General features: G+C 40.7%; 1 protein-coding gene across 8 annotated transcripts in view; it reads left to right on the plus strand.

Annotated features, from left to right (window-relative positions):
- The window catches only part of LOC116671533 (RNA binding protein fox-1 homolog 3-like), a 751,379-nt gene that overhangs the window by 711,716 nt on the left and 17,027 nt on the right, over window positions 1–22,636 (plus strand). For 4 of the 8 annotated variants that reach the window (XM_032502894.1, XM_032502895.1, XM_032502902.1 and 1 more), the window contains 2 exons: window positions 13,913–13,991; window positions 20,614–21,691. In XM_032502894.1, coding sequence (XP_032358785.1) covers window positions 13,913–13,991; window positions 20,614–20,658 — 124 coding nt within the window. In that variant the 3' untranslated portion in view covers window positions 20,659–21,691. Of the gene's footprint in view, window positions 1–13,912; window positions 13,992–20,613; window positions 21,697–22,636 lie in introns of those variants that run through there. The other 4 variants (XM_032502901.1, XM_032502896.1, XM_032502900.1 and 1 more) reach the window with 4 other exon arrangements.

The following is a 22,636-nucleotide window of genomic DNA, read 5'->3' on the forward strand; positions in this document are numbered from 1 at the left end:
ACCGTGTTGTTGCTGAAATGTCGGCGACAGGGGATATTATAGCTTGGCTTATCATATGCTGAAATCCACATCCCATATCTTTTGCTATAAACCCGCCCGATGCTTTAGTTATGGAATGGATTTCCCTGTCTGAATCTGCAATTCATTTACTGGATAATCAGCGCATGTCCTAAAAATAACAACAACCTCCGAGCTAGCAAGCTAAATGCTGAAAATGGCGAGTTTTGAAGAAAAACAATGCCGGCCTGCTTGGTTATTTTGTGAAATGGTTGTAAAAAAAAGAAAAGAATTTACGATAATTTTTTAATTTATTTTTGTATATATTCAAACAAACAATACACTGAGACAATGGAACGCGTCCCAGAGTTGAAAAAAAACACAGAGAGGAAAGCTGGGAAGGGGGGAGAGAAAACACATGCAGAAACAGACACCCACACAGACAGACACAAGGCAAGAGACCAAACACCTGCGCAGGTTGAAGTACAGGTTGTAGCACAAACCTACAGCCCAGACCTCAAAGATTCATGGATGCGCCATGGAATGTACACCGTCAAAAGTTCCATGTACACGACATCCAAAAAGGTAAAGGTCCATGCAAGTATAGACAGGTGGGTTGCATCAAGAAAGAGAAGTGACATTGGGGTCATACTGTCCTCTGCCGCATCAACAATGTGGAGAAGGCGTCTAACATTATCTGCTCCTAGTCTCGTTTTTAAGGAATCCTGTTTGGTCAGGGTTCACTAATTTTGCCATATGAGACTCCAAATGACGGGCTAGGAGCTTTGCAAAGATTTTCATGTCAGCGTTAAGCAGACTCAGAGGTCGATAGATAGAACACTCTGTAGGATCCTTATCTTTTTTCAGGAGTAAGGAAATTTAAGCATATCTTGATAATTCACCTTTTTCAATAGAGAAGTTAATTATGTCATGAAGGAAAGTGCCCAACTTTATACACATAACGGAATGGAGGACCCAAATGCAGAGACGAGGCAGGTAGGCAAAAGAGAGTTCCAAATCCAAAAATCCCAAAAGTTCAAAAGGGAGCGGGAAAAAAACAAAATAGGAAAACAGACACTGGGAAGATCTCACGGGGGAAATACTGATCTCAGGGAAGAGCAGGCCAACAATGAACAACACACAAAAGGAACAAGAGACAAAAAGAACACAGAGGTTAAATACAAGAGGCAAGGAGCAAACAAGGAACAGATTATTTAACAGGTGAATCCTATCAGGGCAGGCATGACAATCACAAAGGTGGGAGTAGACAAGACTCGACAGAGGAACAACTATCAAAGTAAAACAGGAAACAGAACAGACACAAGACAGGAAGTAACACTAGATGACCAGCGGGGATACACGGAGAATAACAGAAAACAACAAATGCAGAATAAGAACAAGAAACAAAAAACGAAACCATAACACAACTGTTCACAAAAAGTTACGATCATTCTAAAGCTACCCGGTCAGCAAAATTAGTTTGTAACAGTAAGCAGAATAGTATGGTGTTGCTCCTAATAAACCCTTTTATCGCGTCCCGTAATAATCTGGGGTGTTCTACAGAGCCAATAATAATATCTCCAAATATCTGTAATTCTGCTATAAACTGAGTGATGACTGATTTTTCAGTAAAGTATTAAAACGCTATCTAGCAGTACGTTGAGAAAGACGGTCTAGGGTGGTGGTGCAAAGGACGCCTTTATGGTCAAACAATGCCATTGGGAGTAACACCACTTTATCAATTGAATGAAATAACTGAGGGGATGCAAAAAGAAAATCTATTCTGGAAAAATATTTATTTCTACCTAAGAAAAATGAATAATCCTTACAGGTGGGATTAACTGCACACAAAATATCAATGAGACCCATACTGCTGGCCCATGACTTCAAAGCATTTGTGGCTTGCGCTGGAACTCCTGTGACCTTTGCGTACGACGATCAATATTTTGGTCCCACACAGCACTGAAGTCCACCCCAACAACAAAAGAACAATCCGTTAACTTCAGCATTTGATTTGTGAGCATACTATAGCAACTGCCATCAAAAATATGAGATGCATAAACTGACACATGTGCAATTTTCCTAAAACTATACTCTATTATTGTATTATACTATTGTAGAAATCTCAATTCTGTCTGTATTGTCTGACCAAGAGGAAAAACTTTAAGCGGAAGATTCCGTTAGTACACGTGAGAATAATGGCCACTCCTTTTGTTTTTGAGTTCGCTGAGGAGGATGCAACTGTATGATAGAATCTGTTGACTAAGTGGCCGGTATTGACATAGACAGATGGCTAACACTCAAAATAGGTCTGTGATCAAGATTAGGCAGCAAAAAGGAACACCAGCCCAAAGTTACCTGGGTGCAACTGCAACTGATTTCACTAAACTGACTTTAAAATAAACACATTTCTTGTCTACAAAAATAGGAAATAAAAAGCATAAAATGGCAAGCACATTAAAAAGTAGACTTTAAGCTGTCCTAACTAACTTGTGGAGCGCAGGCTATATTAAACAGGACAGATATGTCATTCAAAAACACAGTCTCTGTAATCATATCAGAAAACAATGCAATAAAACTAGGACACTAGGGATAAGCAAGTACAGCATTATCTGTATCTGTATCTGTTTACCACATGAATTATCTGTATCCGTATCTGTACTCGGACTGGGCGTGGCCTATCCCGGAAGTGGACAGAATTTAACCCGGATGTGGGTCTGGTTGTTTTGAAATGGTCGGGGCTTTAACCGTTATGTAATTTTAACCTTGCAATTGATATGAGTTGATCAGAAATTGTTATATTTATTGCTGATTAGAAAACTATTTCCATGACAGCATCGGCATTGAGCTTCAGATCAATGATGTAGTCATGGTAACAACCAAATATATACAGTTTTGCAACAATAAATACAACAATGCGGTTGCAATTATTAAGTAAAATGTAATGAACAAGAGTTTTCATACTCAATAATATAACTTTCTTTTTTTAACTTTAAATTTTTCTGTGATCTTTTTTTTTTGGTTCTTTTTTATTTTCACACCAGGTATGTGTGAGTGTGTGTCTGTGAGTGAGTAAGAGATACAGAGAGAGAAAAGAGAGAGAGAGAGAGAGAGAGAGAGAGAGAGAGAGAGAGAGACAAACAAAGAGAGACAGGGGGGCGGGGGTTCGGAATGTGTTTGTGTGTGTATCTTAATTTGTAATATTATTCATTTATACCGCAACTGCCTTTTATTTTTTTTTATAAAACAGCAAGAAAGTTTCAGACACTCAAAAAAACTGGTTAGAGCCAGCAGGCAGTTCTCTGACCGCAGAGATGCAACCCGAGTCGCATTCTACCAAGCACTGTCTGAACAAACCCCACAGTTACCAGAAGTCTCCTGGTTACTAGGTACTAGTTCAAACCGAAGTATAAAACAAACCTGAAGCTTGAAGAAACGGAATGTTAACGGAAAAGCCCCGCGGACCTGAGGGAGAAAGCTGTTCACTTCTCGGACACAACAACAGAAGGAATCTGTGTGTGTAGTGAGGGGCGCTGGGACTAGCCTATCACAGAATAGTGTACGGGAGAGGCGCTGTGACTAGCACTGTGACTAGCCTATCACAGAACAGAGACACAGTCAATGGAGACGTTTATTCAATCCGAGTACAAATATTGACTCGTATTACTCGTATAATACTTGTACTCGGCAAAAGTGCTTTATCCGTAGCGGATACTCGTTTCAGCCGATTACTCGGCTCATCCCTATAGGACACATAATAAGATTAAAACAAACCAAAAGTCGTGTTCATCAGACAGTTGTTTTAATCCTGATCTTCTTCCACGGCGCTCTCTGTGACAGAATCTAAGGTGCCGGCCATTTCCGCAGTCACAACAGGACGGGGCGCAGCATAATCTCGATCCAAACATCTGCATGTTTCGGGAGCCACTTAGCCAGGGAACGCGAGAGATACTGGATAGCATTAGCACTTTCTAGCCCTCTTTCAGCCCGATGATGCGGATGTTCCATCTTCAGTTTCCGTTCTTCATAACTGCTAGCTTCACAACTCTTGAAAAGCATGACAGAAAACAAACCAAACTACATGCCATCTCCAAACTACATGCCATCTTGGACAATGTCTCGCACCCACTCCATGGCTTGCTGCTCAATCACAGGAGTACTTTCAGTGATAGACTCATTCTCCCAAAATGCACCACAGAGCGCCAAAGGAAGTCATTCTTGCCTGTGGCCATCAAACTTTATAACTCCTCCCTCTGAGTATCTGACACACAGACACTTAGAGAGGTTGAAACTGGACATTATTATCTGTTTTGTGCAATAACGCTGGCTTGTGATGTGTGCAATACTCAACTGCTACTATTATTATTATTATTATTATTACTTTTCACCATTGCAACACCTTAATTATGTTAATTATATAAATACTGTATCATAATATTCCTTATTAATATTCCCATTAATTATTGTAAGTGGCATTTTATTATAAGGATGCAAATGTTCCACTAAAAAAAGTTGCCTCCCGAGTCCATTTTGCGAATCCACCATCTTTGCGAACAGAGCTTTGCGCCACCCAGTTTTACGATTGTGATTGGTTTGAAGAAATTCAAACAACCCAGACCGCTTTTTTTCTCTTATCAAGGAGTGTATGCGTCAAGAGGCCAGACCCACAGCACTGTAGAGAAAGGTCTGGCAATGCAAGACTACACAGCTGTTTCTTCTGTCATTGTCAGCACATTGTCAATTCAATTTAATTCAATTTTTCAATTCAATTTTATTTATAGTATCAATTCATAACAAGAGTTATCTCAAGACACTTTACAGATAGACCACACTCCAGAATTTACAAGGACCCAACAGTTCTAGTAGTTTCCTCCAGAGCAAGCAACAGTGCGACAGTGGCGAGGAAAAACTTCCTTTTAGGCAGAAACCTCGGTCAGACCCAGGCTCTTGGTAGGCGGTGTCTGACGGGCCGGTTGGGGTTAGAATGAAGAGTGGTAATAACAAAAATAGAAAAAATTAGTAGTTTGTAGCAGTTCTTTGTAGTAGTTCATGGCATAGCAGGACGCTGTGCGGCATTACAAGGCACAGCAGGACGTAGCAGGACGTAGCAGGACATAGCAGGGCACCGCAGTGTAGCAGTTGAACATGGCATCACAGAACGTGTAGCGGGACCATGGCGACAGCTGCTACCCTGATTTCGGAGCCTCTCTGATCCAAGGGAACATGCTGGGGAAAAAAAGAACATAAGGACTCCGGGGAATGACTCCCCAGAGCTAGGTTAGTAACAAGCATTTCTGGGACATGGATGCACATAAATGAAAAGATGGAAAGATAGAGGAGAGAGGAGCTCAGTGTATCAAAATAAGTCCCCAGCTGTCTAAAATTATTACAGCAAAACCAAGAGAGACAAGGTAAAGAGAGCTCCAGCCCGGCCGGGCCAGAACTCTCCCCAACCGGATTGGGCTGTATGCCAAGTCTCCCTTTAGTTCTATTATATTCTTGATTATATGATATATGATTGATGATTGATGATAGATGATATATATGATTGTCAACACTAAATCCGTAATGCTCACATACAGCAAACCGAGACTGACTGACAGATGCAGTCTGCACCTTATTTGTGCCCACTGCGTTTTCACTACGGCGCAAAGCTCCCCCCCCTAATAACTTGATTTTTATTTTCTACACAAGCCTTTTGAATGAAATCTGTGGGGCTACAATGGACTAAACAATATATACATGCCACTAGCGATTAGTTACTAGCGCACTGAATGGGCCAGAGTTTTGTGGTATTTTGGGTGGAATTAAAAAAGGCAAAAAGGGGCATTGAAGGAGGGGATTAATTCAATTCATTTCAATTTATTTTTCAATTTATAGTATCAATTCATAACAAGAGTAATCTCAAGACACTTTACAGATAGAGTAGGTCTAGACCACACTCCAGAATTTACAAGGACCCAACAGTTCTAGTAGTTTCCTCCAGAGCAAGCAACAGCTTTTCCAAGCCAGTGTTGGTAAAAAGATTGGAAATAAGCCCCAGAAGAGAGATACACAGACAGAGAGATTGAGGAAAGATGGCAGTTAGGGGGAACATAGCGAGGAGGAGGATAGAGGGTAGTGAAAACAATGCCATTGAAATGGGAAGGTATGGGACATCATCAGAGAGATGTACTACTTCACCTCCTGGGCACTGCCCGGTGCTGTTGAGCAAGACACCCGCTCAGGGTGCTGGTTCAGCTGGCAGCCCACTCACTCTGGCATCTCTCTATTAGTGCATGTATAGATCCTGAGCATGTGTGTGTGTGTGTAGTTCAGGACTGTGTGTTAACTAACAAAGTGTGGACACAGAGTGTAAATTGTTATTTTCCCATAGGGGATCAATAAACAGATTAAAAATTTAAAAGAAAATGACTAGCTCTCTCCAAATGATTCTCTTTTACCATCTTGATTTGTGTCTCCTGCTTCAACCTCTTCTAAATATGTTTACTCTTTAGAAAACTATATTTGCTTTTTATTTCTGTTTCTTTTAACCCTAAAAGGAGGAAATCATTTTACTCTTTGTTTTTAATCTTATTTGTCCCTGCCTTCAACAATCTACTACTCTTATCACTGCCTTTTTCTTATCTTTTTCCCTCTCTGACTGATTTTACTTTTATCACAATCTCTCCCCGTCATCTAGAAGATAAAACACTTTATCTCCCCTTTTTCTCATAAATTAAAACAGGTAAAGCAAATCATTGCAATCACACACTCACCTTTACAACGTACATTTATAGGGCGACATCGATTGCATTTCCATCCCATATGCCTGTTCTTAGCGTGAGTGAGAAGAGGAAATGATTATAGATTTCTCCTTCGGACAACCCAATACCTTATGTGTCTCACGCATACTCATTGTAGTTGGTTGGCACTCCCTATCCATTATCAAACCTGTTCATTCAAAGCCAACATTGCACAAGGTTTATGTCAGGTGGTTGGAGTTGGGGAATGGGGGAAACAATTTAATTGAGTATTTCCAAACTGATAAAATATCCCCTTTGATCTGAAATGCTTTCAAGAATCCATATAATTTTATGTATGGGGAATAAGTCAAAATGTCATTCTGATCATGAATCTAGTGCCTCATATACAAAACTTCCTGCAGAGCTACTGAGCTGTCCTAACTTGTTAGTGTTCCTAGGAGTGGGTAAATACAGAATAACCATGAGAAGAGAGGAAAATAGCATTTATTTAGAAAATAACAATGAGTTTGTTAAAAGCATTAAAACTAATTTAGCTTGGAATGGAATCACTCCACCCATACCATACCTTGAACTGTATTACCACATTTAATTGTTTGTGGAAGCATGATTCTTGACACAAGTTTGGACCTATAACCTTTATTATTCTATTAGACGCCTTCTTTAATGCATAAGCCATGTAAAATTACTAATTATTGACTAATTGACACACAGCAAAGATAGCTACTTATCAGTCCAGGATTTCATGATTGCAACAATTCACGTGAATTCACCCAATCACCGTGAATTTGGTACGACTCGCAATTTTGACCAATCACTGCAACCTTTCCGCAACAATATTGAACAATAACCTGAGTTTTCCGCGACTTCAACCATTCCCACTAAGGCTACGTGCAAGACTTGGTATCAGTATGTGACTCTGAGAGCCACTGACTAAGCAGGGGTGAGAACGGGTTGAATACCAGATGTGTGTGACTCAAACATCTCACATTCACCAACGAAACATACAGTGAAAGACCGTGCAAAACATTGTAGGCCATCCTGCCAACCTGTATACATTTTATAATCAATGAACGCTGTAACATTTTTTTACTTTAAAGTCAGTGAAAGCTGCTGCTGTTTCAATCCTGTCAGCTCTCTGCAGCATCGCAAGACAAAATCAGGCATTTTGGGAAGCAACAAACTCAAAAAAGGCTGCAAAATCCTGAAAAGAGTGACTTATTATGCTGAATAATTTCTGGGCGAATTATAATAATGCTACCATGTGTAGTCTGCTGTTTGCTGCTGTGTGCACCGGAAGGGTACTTAAAGATAACAAGATACGCACACATCTAAAAATAGTGGCGGAAAATGGGGAGTCAGTAGGAACCCCCAACTGAAACCTGCCCTCAGGGTCTATAGAAATTTGTTCTGGCCCTAACTGGATGTTGTAGCCAAATGGACCAAGAGACTGGGGTTTGCCACCGTTTACCTTTTTATGTGCATTTTCTAATCAGTATTGATGGTAAATGTAGTCAATTGAAGCAATAAATTCTTCCCTCACTGAACTGTGCCGGCAGTGGCTACATGTACCAGGATGCATTGCGCACAAGCAACTGACACCCAGCCAAAACCTAGTGTAGCTGAGTTGCGCCTCTACTTATGCGGGTAATAAAATAAAAACACAGAGGCTCCGTAGTCCATACCAGTGTGAACCAAGACAGCAACAACTCTGTTATTTTTCAAATTGTCAATGGTAGCACATTACAGCTTCACTACTTCTTTTTTTCCTTTCACAATAAAAAGCCCAACTTAAATGCTCTCAGCATTTTGCTAATCGGCAATTTTGTTAGATGACAAAAAGTACTCATTGTCTGCCCTCTCGGCCCTGCTTGTTTTAGTTGTCTTTCCCAGTTTATCTCATGCATAGTACGGTGCACATGGGCTCTCTCTGGGTTGGTGTAGTATTGGGGACAGCATCCAGCTAAAACTAACAGCAGAATGATTCCGTTTCTGTTGGCATCAGAGGGCTATGTTTCTGGAGGGTCCCCACTGGCCATATCCTCCGCACTGAAGCAGCTTCCTTGGCCTCTCTATCTCTTGCTTAGCTGATTTTCTTTGGCCAAATACAGCTGAATATCTGAGCCCGCCAAAACACTGTCAATTGTATTTTCAACAATAACATTCTCTACACACATATTTTGGGATGTCATTTTTTCTGTTGGAAACATAGCTATAACCTAACAAGATTTCTGGCAGAAAGGGCTTTCAGGCAGAAGTTTAACTTCTCCCAACAGCAATACAAGCAAAGAGAACAAGGAAGTTCTGCTTTTGAGCGGCATCTAGATCATGCCTTCTGGCTACCCAGAGGCAAAATCCAGACTGAATAAACTGTATTTCGTTCTTGCCTCCAACTTACTCACTCAAGTCACTGTGCAGGTACATGCAGGAACTGATTTTGCAGCTGTGGACCGACCTTTTTCGATCAGTAATTCAATTCAAGTCAAATCCTTTTTATTTATAGTAGCAAATCATAAAAAGGGTTATCTCAAGACACTTTACAAATAGAGTAGGTGTAGACCACACTCTATAATTTACAAGGACCCAACAATTCTGGTAATTCCCCCAAGAGCAAGCATTTAGTGTGACAGTGGCGAGGAAAATTTTTCTGTTTTGGGAGAAACCTCGGGTGGTGAGTAAAATTTCCTTTTAGGGAGAAAACTTGAACCAACCCAGACACTCCGTAAGTGGTATTTGACAATGCCGGTTATGGGTGTGATGAACAGTGGTAATAATAATCACAATAAAGATAATGGAACTAAGACTAGAAATAGCAGTTGTAGTATTTCATGGTATAGCAACAGCTGTAACCATGATTTTGGTGCCTCCCTAATCCAAGGAAAACTGCCGGTCGACAGAAAACATAAGGGCTCTGGGGAATAAGCTTCCCAGACCTAGGTTAGTAACAAGCATTTCTATGACATGGATGCACACAGCTGGAAAGGGAAAGGAGAGAGGAGCTCAGTGTGTCAAAGGAAGTCCCCCGGCAGTCTAAAACTGTAAGAGCATAATTAAGAGCTGGTGCATGGCACACCTGAGCCAGTTCTAAAAGGGTTGGTAGATAAGTCTGAGAGCACGCACTGAGGAATTTATTACTTTAATTGACTAGATATACAATCAACCATGCTTGAACATCCACATACAAAGTGTCAAATTTATTTTTCAATTAGTCAACCTATTGTTGCCAAAGCAGACTTTGACAACTGTGGATCCTGTTCCGGTGCAGGCTCCCCTGTCAGGACAGGAAATGAAAGCAGAACATATAAAATAAAGTTGTGTAAACTCTTAAAAGTGGTTTGCTCGTTGATTTAAATTTAAATAGACTAACTTCTACTAATCCCGTTAATGCAACATTTATTTTGCAGATCCTGTCTACACTATACGCAATGTAAAGGCTATTCTAGACCTGTTTTTAACAGATGTTGCAAGGTAACTAGGACTACAGTTGAAAATTAGCCAACTGGCTAACACTGGCACATTTACAGAAATGTTGATTAATGTGCAAAAAAATAAATCTACCAATGTCATAAAGCTGTCTAATGCTTCTTGCGTTCAGCGTGGGGCGCTGCGGATGGCATACATTGTCCCATTGTCATGGTCAGAGCGACTCAAATAAGGGACCTTTCTCCTGTAGCTGATTATTGCAAAGAGGTCTATGCATCTGCAATCAGACCCTCTGTGCACCTGTTGCCCAGGCCGCATTTGCATCATTTTGGCATCTGCTCCGCACTTCTTGAACACAAGAAGCATTAAACAGCTTATTCAAACGCAATATTTTTTTGTCAAAATACAAGAAACTCTGTGTAGCAACATTCTCAGTAAAATATAAAATTTGCTTGTCTTCAAACAATTAGCCTCAACTATTACTTCAATTTTCAATTTCAATTTTATTTATAGTATCAATTCATAACAAGAGTTATCTCAAGACACTTTACAGATAGAGTAGGTCTAGACCACACTCCAGAATTTACAAGGACAGTTCTAGTAGTTTCCTCCAGAGCAAGCAACAGTGCCACAGTGGCGAGGAAAAACTTCCTTTTAGGCAGAAACCTCGAACAGACCCAGGCTCTTGGTAGGGGGTCTGACGGTTGGGGTTAGAATGAAGAGTGGCAATAACAGTCACAAAAAATAGTAGTTTGTAGTAGTTCTTTGTAGTATCATTTATCATTACTCGGATCATCCCTACTTGTTACACATACCATTGTCGCTAAAGGATGCAGAGGAGTAACTAAACATCTCACACATCGAGCAAGAGAAAGTAGGAGAGGGAGACGACATGGCTAACTGCTAAGCTAAAGTTGCTGGCAGCTAAGCTAAAGTACGGTAGCATTAGCTACCAAGCGTTAAAAACAACGGTTATTTAATGAAAGTTGCTGAAAAATGAAAAGATCTGTGAGTGCTTAGGCAGAACTACTATAAGAATAAGTGTTTAGCGGACTGTTAGCCGATGTAATAGCAAATCTAACAAACTGAACTGATATTTAGTGAGCAGCAACACGCTACCAACACTCTACCAACACACAAGCACCGGAAACGGAAATGAGTCCGGTACGCTTACCGTAGTCAGAGAGATCTGTTATTATGTTGTTACTGTAAATTTACCCACTCCTATATAGGCTATACATATATAATATGAGCTTCGCTTGTGTTTTTTATTTTCTATTTGTATTTTTCATCTTCATGGGTGAGGTAATACTATACACAATAAAATACAAACTTAAAAAAACAGTAACTTAGCTTTTTTTTCCTCATGTTATAATCAAAGTGAACTAAACATGTCTCATAAAAAGGGAAATATAAGTCCTTAATCAGGATATAAAAGCACAGCAAAACATACTGCTGTGTGACCGTAGCACAGTCAGGCAAGATATTTAAGAAAGAACGTCAGTAGGCTTATTGCCAATATCATACCCAAATTTATAGGAATGTTTTAACTTTTAACATGTAGACCAAAAGCCAATTTAAACTAAAAACTGTAAACATCAGCGTGAACACAGAACACAGCGGGAGAAGAGTGAAAAAAGGAGAGCGAAGGAGAGCAAGCAGGCTGTGGTATTTAAGTCACATTCAGTCAGTTGTCTTCTTGGCATTCGCAGTAGGTTGAAGGTGTTCTAAGCAATGTTGGGAGGTGTTACTTCTAGTTGAAGTTCAAAGTATTTTCAAACAAAACAAGACTAGCTTGCCCCTCCCTCCTCCTCATCCTGTCCCTTCCCTTCTGTGCTTCTGCAAACTAACCCCACCCCCAAATCCTTCTTGTTGGTGTACGCTGAAGACTGTTTGTGTATGCTTCATGGTGCAGGTAAGCACAGTTTATTTTTGAGACTGCGTTTTTTTACAGTGTGTTCAGGGGACAGGCAGCTCGTAGATAATGAGGAGATGTTTGCTGCATGTGACAACAAATGTTGTAGCCTAAAACACGTGTGACCTCGGTTAGAGCACCTTTAAGTGGTGTTGCCTAGCCGCAATTTCCTCCAGAAACTTCCACATATCGGGGCTGTGGTCAAAAAGTCAAAAAAATTACCTCCTTTAGTCCTAACCACTTTTCCTTAACCTCAATGGTAAACGTCATGTGGTCAAGCAAAGATGTGAAGGAGAATTCAAAAGGAGGTGCGAGGAGAATCCGACTGCTCTTACACTCACGTGATGGCTGATGTTATTGATGTGGGTCTGCCATTGAAACTAAAGAATTATGGCTGCCGGCGCTACTGTGCACCTTAATATTGTGATTATGAACGATGAAATGTTAATGCCTTGCCTTAAATTTTGGTGCCGCAAGGACTTGTGGGACAGCGTTATCTCCTTTCCTTTTGTAAAAGATGGTCTGGTGTGGGTACCCAGTTGCTAGAGCGGGTGCCCATATATAGCTTATACACCTGCGGCCCCTTTATACATCTTGTTTTTATCCATGGCTGCCCACAATAAAGCCACATTGTTATATATTAAACAGTTTACGTTATCCACAGAAATAAAGCTATGCTACTTTCACGTGCTAGTCGGAAGATCCTACTTCAATTCAATTCAATTCAATTTTATTTATAGTATCAATTCATAACAAGAGTTATCTCAAGACACTTTACAGATAGACCACACTCCAGAATTTACAAGGACCCAACAGTTCTAGTGGTTTCCTCCAGAGCAAGCAACAGTGCGACAGTGGCGAGGAAAAACTTCCTTTTAGGCAGAAACCTCGGTCAGACCCAGGCTCTTGGTAGGCGGTGTCTGACGGGCCGGTTGGGGTTAGAATGAAGAGTGGCAATAACAAAAATTAAATCCCACTTGTGCAGTTGGAATTACCAGTATGTTATCTTCAAGTGCTTTTTTGTCGGTGCAAAATGAAAAACGGCGGATGCAAGGGGTATTCTCACCTGCTTATATGGGCTAGTTTCAGAATTTCCCACTTAAAATTATGAGTTGAGGGGGTGTTTATGTGCAACTTCCAATCGGCAATTCGTATTTACCATAATTCCCATAGCCCCTGAAGGCAGCATATATTGCAACTTCAGAAACTAGCCTTCAGCAGCGAAAGTACAACACAAAAAAGAAGCCCATATGTGTAACATTCAGTAATTTGCGTTATTTATATATATTTTTATTTTGCATTTAATATTTATATAGATATTTTAAAAAAATATGTATATATGTATATATATTGATAGCGGTAGCAATTTTAACGACACACAAATGTAAAAATCATGCAATTAAACATTTTAGAATAAAGCAAATCAGTCACTTTCCTTAGGGCGAGGTTAAAATAAATGTAATTTCTTGTCCTGACCAGCTTGAAAGTGGAGGTGATCTGACAGTGGAGCCTGTACCGGAAGTGACTCCACAGTGAATGTCTGCAGCTAGACCCCTTTTGAGTTTCTAACACTTGTACAAATATGAGTTCATCTAAATCCTAGTCAAACATTCTGTGCATTTCCCTGGAGAGATACTAACATGCTTGATAATGCAGACCAACAATGTGTCAACATATTCATGGTGGTCGATTGTGTTTTGGATTTGTCTGTCGAACCTCTTGAAGAAGCTATTGTGGGAGTTAAACTTTTTGTACTACACTCATAATAACAATAGTTATTTGTAAGTAATATTGTCATAGTAAACACTTTTTCTACCTGTTTTCTCCTCTATAGTTATGGCAGAGTCTATGCAACAGCAGACCCATATCACCATACGATTGGTCCTACAGCCACATACAGTGTGGGCACTATGGTGAGTCTGTTCCCTGTTTCTGACTCTCTGAATATTGTGCCAGGACGCATGCGGCATCATGATGAACTAGGACTGGTTCAGCATCCTCACACTGTTGTATATAATAATACATTGTATGACACCTGGACACATGTTTAACTTTACAGGAGACCCATTTTGCACTAGAAGATTGTTCTGAACTATTTATAATAACTACTAAACTGAACGTTTAAGAATAAATGCATAACTCAAATCTAATACTTTCCTGACATGCTTTATTAATAATCTAGGAATATGTTTTTTCACTCTTTGACTTGTTCCTATGAGTTGTGTTTCCCTCTAAGAGACCCATTGTTTAATCTTGCCACTTCAGTAAATGAAAAACGGACATCATCTTAAACTCCCCATTCATTTTTTGGGCCAAATGCTACTTGCTTGAAATCCAGACAGAGAAAAAACACAATAAAGTGTGTTTAAATTTGCAAGGGGTGATATATGAATGGTTAATGTTTGTTTTTAGCTAGCTTTGCAGCTAACATCAAAGATGAAAAAAATCTTTCCAAAGAAAGAAATGGAGCACCCTAATGGGGTTGGGAGAGAAACTGAAACTGAAACACAATTTGTTTTCTTTCGTCGGTGTGGGTAGGGACTTCCTCCAAAGATTTACGACCATCTAGTAAATGCTTTGACGTGCCGTGGGAGATTAAGGTAGAGAGAAAGATAGGCCACAAAAAGTAGAATAAGGAGAGGGAGAATAAAAGTTCTTGGTAATAAACTGGCTGAAGTCAGAGCTGCTGCCAGGTGTAGCATCTTGTAAAGATGAGATGAGGGCTGATGCCGAGTGCTGACATGCTTGTGATGATGAAAATCAAAAGACCTTCCAACTCCCCCCTTGTTTCCCACAAACATCTCCCCTTTTCTAGTGCAGCTGCTAGCTAAAAGCCTTCATTAATTATGATTTTTTTCCCTCCTCTTCATTTACTTAAAGGTGCTCTGCCACACAAAACCATTCATACTTGCATTTTTTTTTTTACATGTTAGGTCCATATCTGTTTGTGTGAAAATGAACTGCTACCTCCTCTGTCAGCTCTAGCCACTAAAAAGAAATAAGAGGAAAAATTAGGCCAATTACAAAAGCTGGTCAGTGTAATGTCATGTTGCCTGAGCTCATTACTATTCATGAGCTCGCCCAGTTGCGCTGGGTAAAGGATACTGGCCATATTGGCCAGCTGTTAGCCAATCAGAGTCAAGCAGCTTAGCTCATTGAATATTAATGACAACTCACACATATCGAGCTGACTCTTCCTGCAGGCGTTCTATATCATGCTAGAATGGCTTGTAACAAGGTACCAATTTTTTTTTCCACAAAGAATGTTAAAAGGCCATGGTAGAACTTCAGACATTACGACAAAGTAAGGATGGCAGAGCACCTTTAATTAAAACAGTGGTCTCGGTTTTCCTCCTTATTATTCTACATTTTCTTCTCTTTTGTCTTCAAATTACTACTCCCTATTTCCCCATTCTGCCACATCCAAAGCCCCAACTACTAAACTTTATTCCTCATTCTGAATAAAAAAATTACAACAATCAATCAATCTTAAACTCATGCCACACATTCTGAACTGTAGCCCCAAACAAAACCTAATCAGATCATTAGCCAGGACAGGGATTGGACCTGAATGCAGAAACATGAAAAGGCAGCAGGATGAATTCAGTAGATTATTTTGAAAAGCATACAATGGCACAGCAGGCAGGTAACAGGTAGAAGGCAGGAAACAAGCAGACAGGTATTATAGGCATTAAAACATGACAAACTAACAGAGAACAAAAAAAGGGGATGGTATAAGTGCAGTAGGAACAAAAAGGGAATGGTAAACAGGTTGGTGATTGGGAGATGCAATCTGAGGAGGTGGGAGACGGAGGTCAGGCAGATGATGAGCAGATGAGTGAAGTTGAAGCAGCTTTAATTAGGGCCCGAGCGCCGAGAGCGGTGAAGGCTCTATTCAAAATGAAGGAATTTTTATTCCTTCATCCAGCAAATGAATCACCACACAGGTAATGCAAAGGCCATAGCACAAAGCTCAAAGTTTCAGCGACGCTCAGCCAAGTGTACAGAGTCCTTCCTGGCATTCCATGAATATGTGTCGTAGAGAGATCCATATAAACTACATCCAGGGTGGAAAGGGTCAATGCACGGGTAAGAAGGTCATGAGGTGGTTTCCAACGGGTTGCAATTATTTTCTTCGCAGCTGTAAATCTAGAAAATACAGCACTTTTTTACAGCATTTTCTAGAGAGCTGAAAGGCTGACAGATCATTCAGAATCAAAACATTGACAGTAACAGGCACAGTAACATTAAACAGGGTGTAAATTTTGGATGCAATATTGTTGCAGAACTGACCAACGGGAGAGCACTCCCAGATCATGTGAATATATATGCCTTGTGTTTTTATTGGGCAGAAAGTGCATAAAGGGCTGTTAAGTATTTTCATGTGAAGCATTTACATGGTGATGAGATATGTCCTATGGAGGAAATTGTAGTGAATTGGCTGATGGTCTGGATTGTGTGATACTTCTGGTTGGTCTGATAGGTCTATACTTCTGCTAGGCCATACATCATGCCAGTCGGGTTTGATATCAATTGCAATTGCAGTCACGTGCCCAGATCCTTTCAATTGGAAGGACAGAGCGCCCAGATATCACAAAGAACTGATAAGTCTAGGTACCATCCCGCAGTTTTTAGGCTGCACAGTAAAATAACTTCTGAGTTGGGTTTTCTAAAAAGACCAAAACGTTGTTCGTAAATAATGAGATGATGCTGTGCATTACGAATGCATAGTGGTGACACCCTAATTGATGGGCGAATGGCTTGAGCCAGAGGCTCTAGAGCTATGACAAGTTTTACCTAAGACTGACCAAAAATGGCCATTCACATCTGTCAAAGGCTTAATTGCATCAAGAGAAAGAAGTGACAGTTGGGTCTCACTGTCCTCTGCCGCATCAACAATGTGGAGAAAGCGTCTAACTTTATCTGCTGCTAGTAATCCCATCAATGCCCAGTTATTTTCCTTTTTGCAAACTCTCTTCCCTTCTTAATTCTTCAATAGTAATCAATTTATCCAAGCTATCTGATTCCTCTGCTGATAACTGAGGCAAGTCAAGCTGATTCAATCACCTGTCATAGTGAGATTTATCCACAGTAACCACAGATTCATACAGTTTGGAAGAAAATGTCTGAAAGGATATATTTATATCAACAGGGTCAGTTCTAACATTACCATCTGGAGATTTAATAGCGGGAATATCTGCAAAATAATCACTGCCTCTTAGTCTCACAGCAAGAAGGGGACTAGGTCTAGAACCTTGAAAGTAATAGCACTGTCTTGCTCTGTGGATTAGAAATTCAGACTAATGTTTCAGAATGTTTATTATTTTCTTGACTAATGATCGTTCTAGAGCTATCTGGTCAGTAAAATTAGTTTGTAACAGTGAGTCCAATCTGGTGAACTCAGCTTCAAGGTTTTGCAGTTTCAGTGATGTAGCTTTATGCGTATTAGAGCAGAATAGTATGGTGTTGCTCCTAATGAACCCTTTTATTGCGTCCCACAATATCCTTGGGTCATATAGCATATAGCAAGAAGGCTAACACTCAAAGTAGGTCTGTGATCAAGATGTGACACGCGGCAGCGAAAACAAACAGCAGCCCAAAGTTATCTGGTTGCAATTGCAACTGATTCCACTAAATTTTCTTTGACGCATTTCTTTTCTAACAAAACAGGAAATAAAAAGCACAAAATAGCAAGCACATTGGAAAGTAGACTCTAACCTATGGAGCGTAGGCTAAATTAAAAAGGACAGAAATGTAATCCAAAACCACAGTCTCTGTAATCATATCAGGAAAAAATGCAATAAATCTAGGATGCATCAAGAGATTAAGACAAACCAAGAGTCCGTGTTCATCAGGCAGTTGTTTTAATCCTCCATTTTGATCCTGATCTCTATCCACGGTGCTCTCCGTGACACAGTCCGAGGTGTCGGCCGTCTCCGTGGCCACAAAAGGATGGGGAGTAGTCCGCATCCTTAGCGGAAGTGAAAGCTCTGATCTTCAGTGTTGCTGGGTAAAGCAGGAAAAAATCCAGACCCTTGACTTGTGCTGAGTCCATGGTTTGATAGAAGGCCTGGCGCTGCCTTATCGTGAAGTTGCTGTAGTCCGGAGAAAAACAAACATGGGCAATGATTAGCCTGACAACACAGCACAGCCTGTAGGTTTGCATGCTGGGTTGTGTAGCGGAGGACGTTGAAAATCAATGTGCAATTAGTAGCAGTGTTCTTTTTTGGGCTATCACTGTAGATCCGGTGGGCTCTCAAAATCTTGATCTGTACACCTACCAGTTTTGGGAGCCACTTAGGCAGGGAACACGAGAGATACTGAATAGCATTAGCACCTTCGAGCCCCTCTTTAGACCGACGATGTGGATGTTGGGCGTGTATTTATTTTTGTCATTGAACATTAAACTGATGTTTGAAGATACTATTGACGTTTTGTCTGACAATAATACTGATCTAAACAGAACATTGCTACCTTTAACATGGAGAGTGATACAAATACAATTGTTTTCTATTTAACTGTGCAGAAGGAATTGGAATCAGGCAACAATGTTGATTTTGTCAGGAAAAAAATTAAAAATTACTTTGCTTTCATTTTATTATCTGATTGATCTACTGTATACACAATAAGTTAAGACAGCTTTGTTTAAATATTTTTTTATATTAAAAGTAATTGTGTATGTTATTATTTATAGGATTATATACGGATTCCGTCCTGGCCGTGGAACAACGGATCAGATCTTTACTCTCGCAAGGATCCTGGAGGGGGCCTGGGAGTATGCCCAACCAGTCTACATGTGTTTTGTGGATCTGGAGAAGGCGTATGACCGGGTCCCCCGGGAGAAATTGTGGGAGGTGCTGCGGGAATATGGGGTGAGGGGGTCCCTTCTTAGGGCCATCCAATCTCTGTATGACCAAAGCGAGAGCTGTGTCCGGGTTCTCGGCAGTAAGTCGGACTCGTTCCAGGTGAGGGTTGGCCTCCGCCAGGGCTGCGCTTTGTCACCAATCCTGTTTGTAATATATATGGACAGGATATCGAGGCGTAGTCGGGGCGGGGAGGGGTTGCAGTTCGGTGGGCTCGGGATCCCATCGCTGCTTTTTGCAGATGATGTGGTCCTGATGGCATCATCGGCCTGTGACCTTCAGCACTCACTGGATCGGTTCGCAGCCGAGTGTGAAGCGGCTGGGATGAGGATCAGCACCTCTAAATCTGAGGCCATGGTTCTCAGCAGGAAACCGATGGAGTGCCTCTCTCGGGTAGGGATGGAGTCCTTACTTCAAGTGAAGGAGTTTAAGTACCTTGGGGTCTTGTTCGCGAGTGAGGGGACCATGGAGCGTGAGATTGGTCGGAGAATCGGAGCAGCTGGTGCGGTATTACATTCTGTTTATCGCACCGTTGTGACGAAAAGAGAGCTGAGCCAGAAGGCAAAGCTCTCGATCTACCGGGCAATTTTCGTTCCTACCCTCACCTATGGTCATGAAGGCTGGGTCATGACCGAAAGAACGAGATCAAGGGTACAAGCGGCCGAAATGGGTTTCCTCAGGAGGGTGGCTGGCGTCTCCCTTAGAGATAGGGTGAGAAGCTCAGTCATCCGAGAGGAGCTCGGAGTAGAGCCGCTGCTCCTTCGCGTTGAAAGGAGCCAGTTGAGGTGGTTCGGGCATCTGGTAAGGATGCCTCCTGGGCGCCTCCCTAGGGAGGTATTCCAGGCACGTCCAACTGGGAGGAGACCTCGGGGAAGACCCAGGACTAGGTGGAGAGATTATATCTCCAACCTGGCCTGGGAACGCCTCGGGATCCCCCAGTCGGAGCTAGTTGATGTGGCTCGGGAAAGGGAAGTTTGGGGTCCCCTACTGGAGCTGCTGCCCCCGCGACCCGATACCGGATAAGCGGATGAAGATGGATGGATGGATGGATTATTTATAGGTTTTTGATTCACTGGAGAGCTTGTTTTATGCCAAATGTGTGGCGTACTTAATACCAAGTTGCAGTTTTGGGGTAGTGAGGGTTTCCTCCAAACATTAAGTTATGAAACTTTTGCAGAAATGCCTTGTTTGTCCATGAGTATGGTTTTCTTCAGTATTTTTTTTTTTTCGCAAGAAACTAGGGTCTAAAAAGCTAATTTAGCTTGAAATGTGTCTGTTGCTGACATGTATGTTTTGAATATTTTTACTCTGGTGTCTCATCAGGTGCCAGAATAGCTATGATGGTTGCTTCATGCTCACTCATCTGAGCTGCCTTATGCCCCTTTTTGCACAAAAGATTTATTGGCTATACAGATGACACATGTTAGTCATTCAGTGTCTTACTCGTGGCCATCTCATATGATATAATTTCACGCTAAGTACATGCAACAATCCTATTCTTTCCCTTCACAAATTTCCAAACTACCTACTGCACAAAATCCCTCTCAATTAAACAAGAGACAAGTGGAAAATGGGAGGAATGTTTCTTTGGAGGAAAAAGAGAAGTTCATTTTATATTACAAAAGTTCTACATTGAATACTGATTGGAGCTTTTTCATCTTTGATGTTGCAGGCTAGCCTTTACAGAGGAGGGTGCAGTCGCTTCACTCCCTACTAGAAAAGAGAGAGACACGCCCCCTTTCCTTCCCCGCAAAACAGACCAAAAAAATCAGCAACAAATGAAATGACTAAATAACCTTCTTCACCCTCTTCATGGAACTCTAAAAACAAAATGCTTCCAGGTGGCAAAGTGACCCTGAAATGCAAGAATCACTCTTAAGTTGCTTTACCATTTACAGAGTGTACACATTGTCATGTATTAATGTAATGTATTTATTTTAGAAAAGAACATTTTGTTACTCTGTGTTGACTTAAATGTATTTGCATTGATATGTTTGTAGTGGAAAAAAATACAAGTTTAGTCAAAATTGACAAAGTGGGAAAAGAGTTGAAATAAGATATTTTTTTAGTCTACCTCTTTTTCTCTCTAAGTTGTTTGTCTGCAACTCAGATCCTTGGGGGTGGCGCCAGTTTTAATACCTTCTGATTTCCCTACCTTTATTATTTCAATTAGTCATTTCCCACATATAGTACATTAAAAGCACTGATGTTCAGCAATTCCAGTTAAGCAACACATTTCAGATTGCATTTATTAGATGAAGGATACAACCAGTTCACCCCCTTAGAGAACTGGCTCCCTTTTAAGTGAGACAATAACTGGGGCTGAGTTTCAGACTGATTTAATTGGACTCAGAGCTGCCTAAAGGAGGTGAAAGGAGAATTCCAGTCGATTCCAACATGTAGCTCCGTTGTTTGTAAATTTGGAGTGCTGTCAGTAGAGAGAAAAATGAAAACAATCAGTGCTGCCTACACCATGTTATCCCCCTGCTAGCAATAGCACCCAACAGGCTTAAACAGGGCAAGTTTTAAAGAGTTTTTAGCCTCTTAACATGTTCAAAATGTCATTAAAACTACCTATCCATGTGAAGTGATTCCTTCCGAGTGAACACAGAGAATCTAAATGCTGTAGATGTGAAAGAAAGGCATAAAAGTTCTGCTAATTCAGCTATGTTTAGTTCCGGTGTTGAGACGGCAGCAATAACATGGTGTAGCACCGATTGTTTTTGTTTTTCTCTCTACTGACACCACTCCAAATTTACAAACAACAGAGCTACATGTTGGAATCGACCGGAATACTCCTACAACCTGCAACAAACAAACAAAATTGCAACAAAATTGCTACCAGGAAGTGATTATGAATTATAAAACCCAGAAGGTGAGAGGAAGAGTTTGATGTATTACTGAATTTGAATGCAGGGGGAAGTGATGTATAGCAGAGTGTGAGGCAAGAGCTATGTCAGCCATTGCAAAATAGGCAGCAGTGTGTTAAAGCCCATTGATTGTTGGCAAAGTGCCACAGGCAGGAGGTATCCCATTACTGCTGAATCCTTTTAAAGGAGAAAAGTACATTATTTCCACACTGAATACTGACAAATATGTTTGACTTTGAACTGAAGGGTTTAATCCTCCTGAATTCTGTTGCAAAACTTACAAAAACATCTTAATACCTTGTTTAGGTTATATCTGCATTTACAAGCAAACACATTATCTATAACAATTCAAGTCTACTTTCACACCCGCTGACACAGAGCAATACATTATCATACAGAGTTGTGTATAGTCATGTCGGAAAATATACATACCTGTCAATGTATTATAATTAAAAATAGAGGTGCACCTCCTGTCTATTGTGCCTTGTTTCCTCACCCTCATTTCTGCAATGTTAGTGAATCTGGATAAACCTCACTTGAACCTGGGTACTTCTTCTTCTACCACTGTCTGGTATGATCAGCTGAGAGAGCACTATCAGTAAAGAAGCACTATCAGTAAAGAATAATGTTAAACAATTGCCCTCATCATACATATCCAAAGCAAAAGATTCAACTCAGGAAATTCTGATTGAGATAAAAAATGTTTTACCAATGTACATTGTCTCCACACCTATGTACCAGCTTATTAAATGGCTCTGAAAACAAAAGCTGACATTACTAAAATACTTGTAGATTTAACAGTGCAGTAAGCAATGCTGCGTGAAG

This window comes from Etheostoma spectabile, chromosome 21 (genome assembly GCF_008692095.1).
Source record: "Etheostoma spectabile isolate EspeVRDwgs_2016 chromosome 21, UIUC_Espe_1.0, whole genome shotgun sequence".
In the NCBI taxonomy this organism is placed as follows: Eukaryota; Metazoa; Chordata; class Actinopteri; order Perciformes; family Percidae; genus Etheostoma; species Etheostoma spectabile.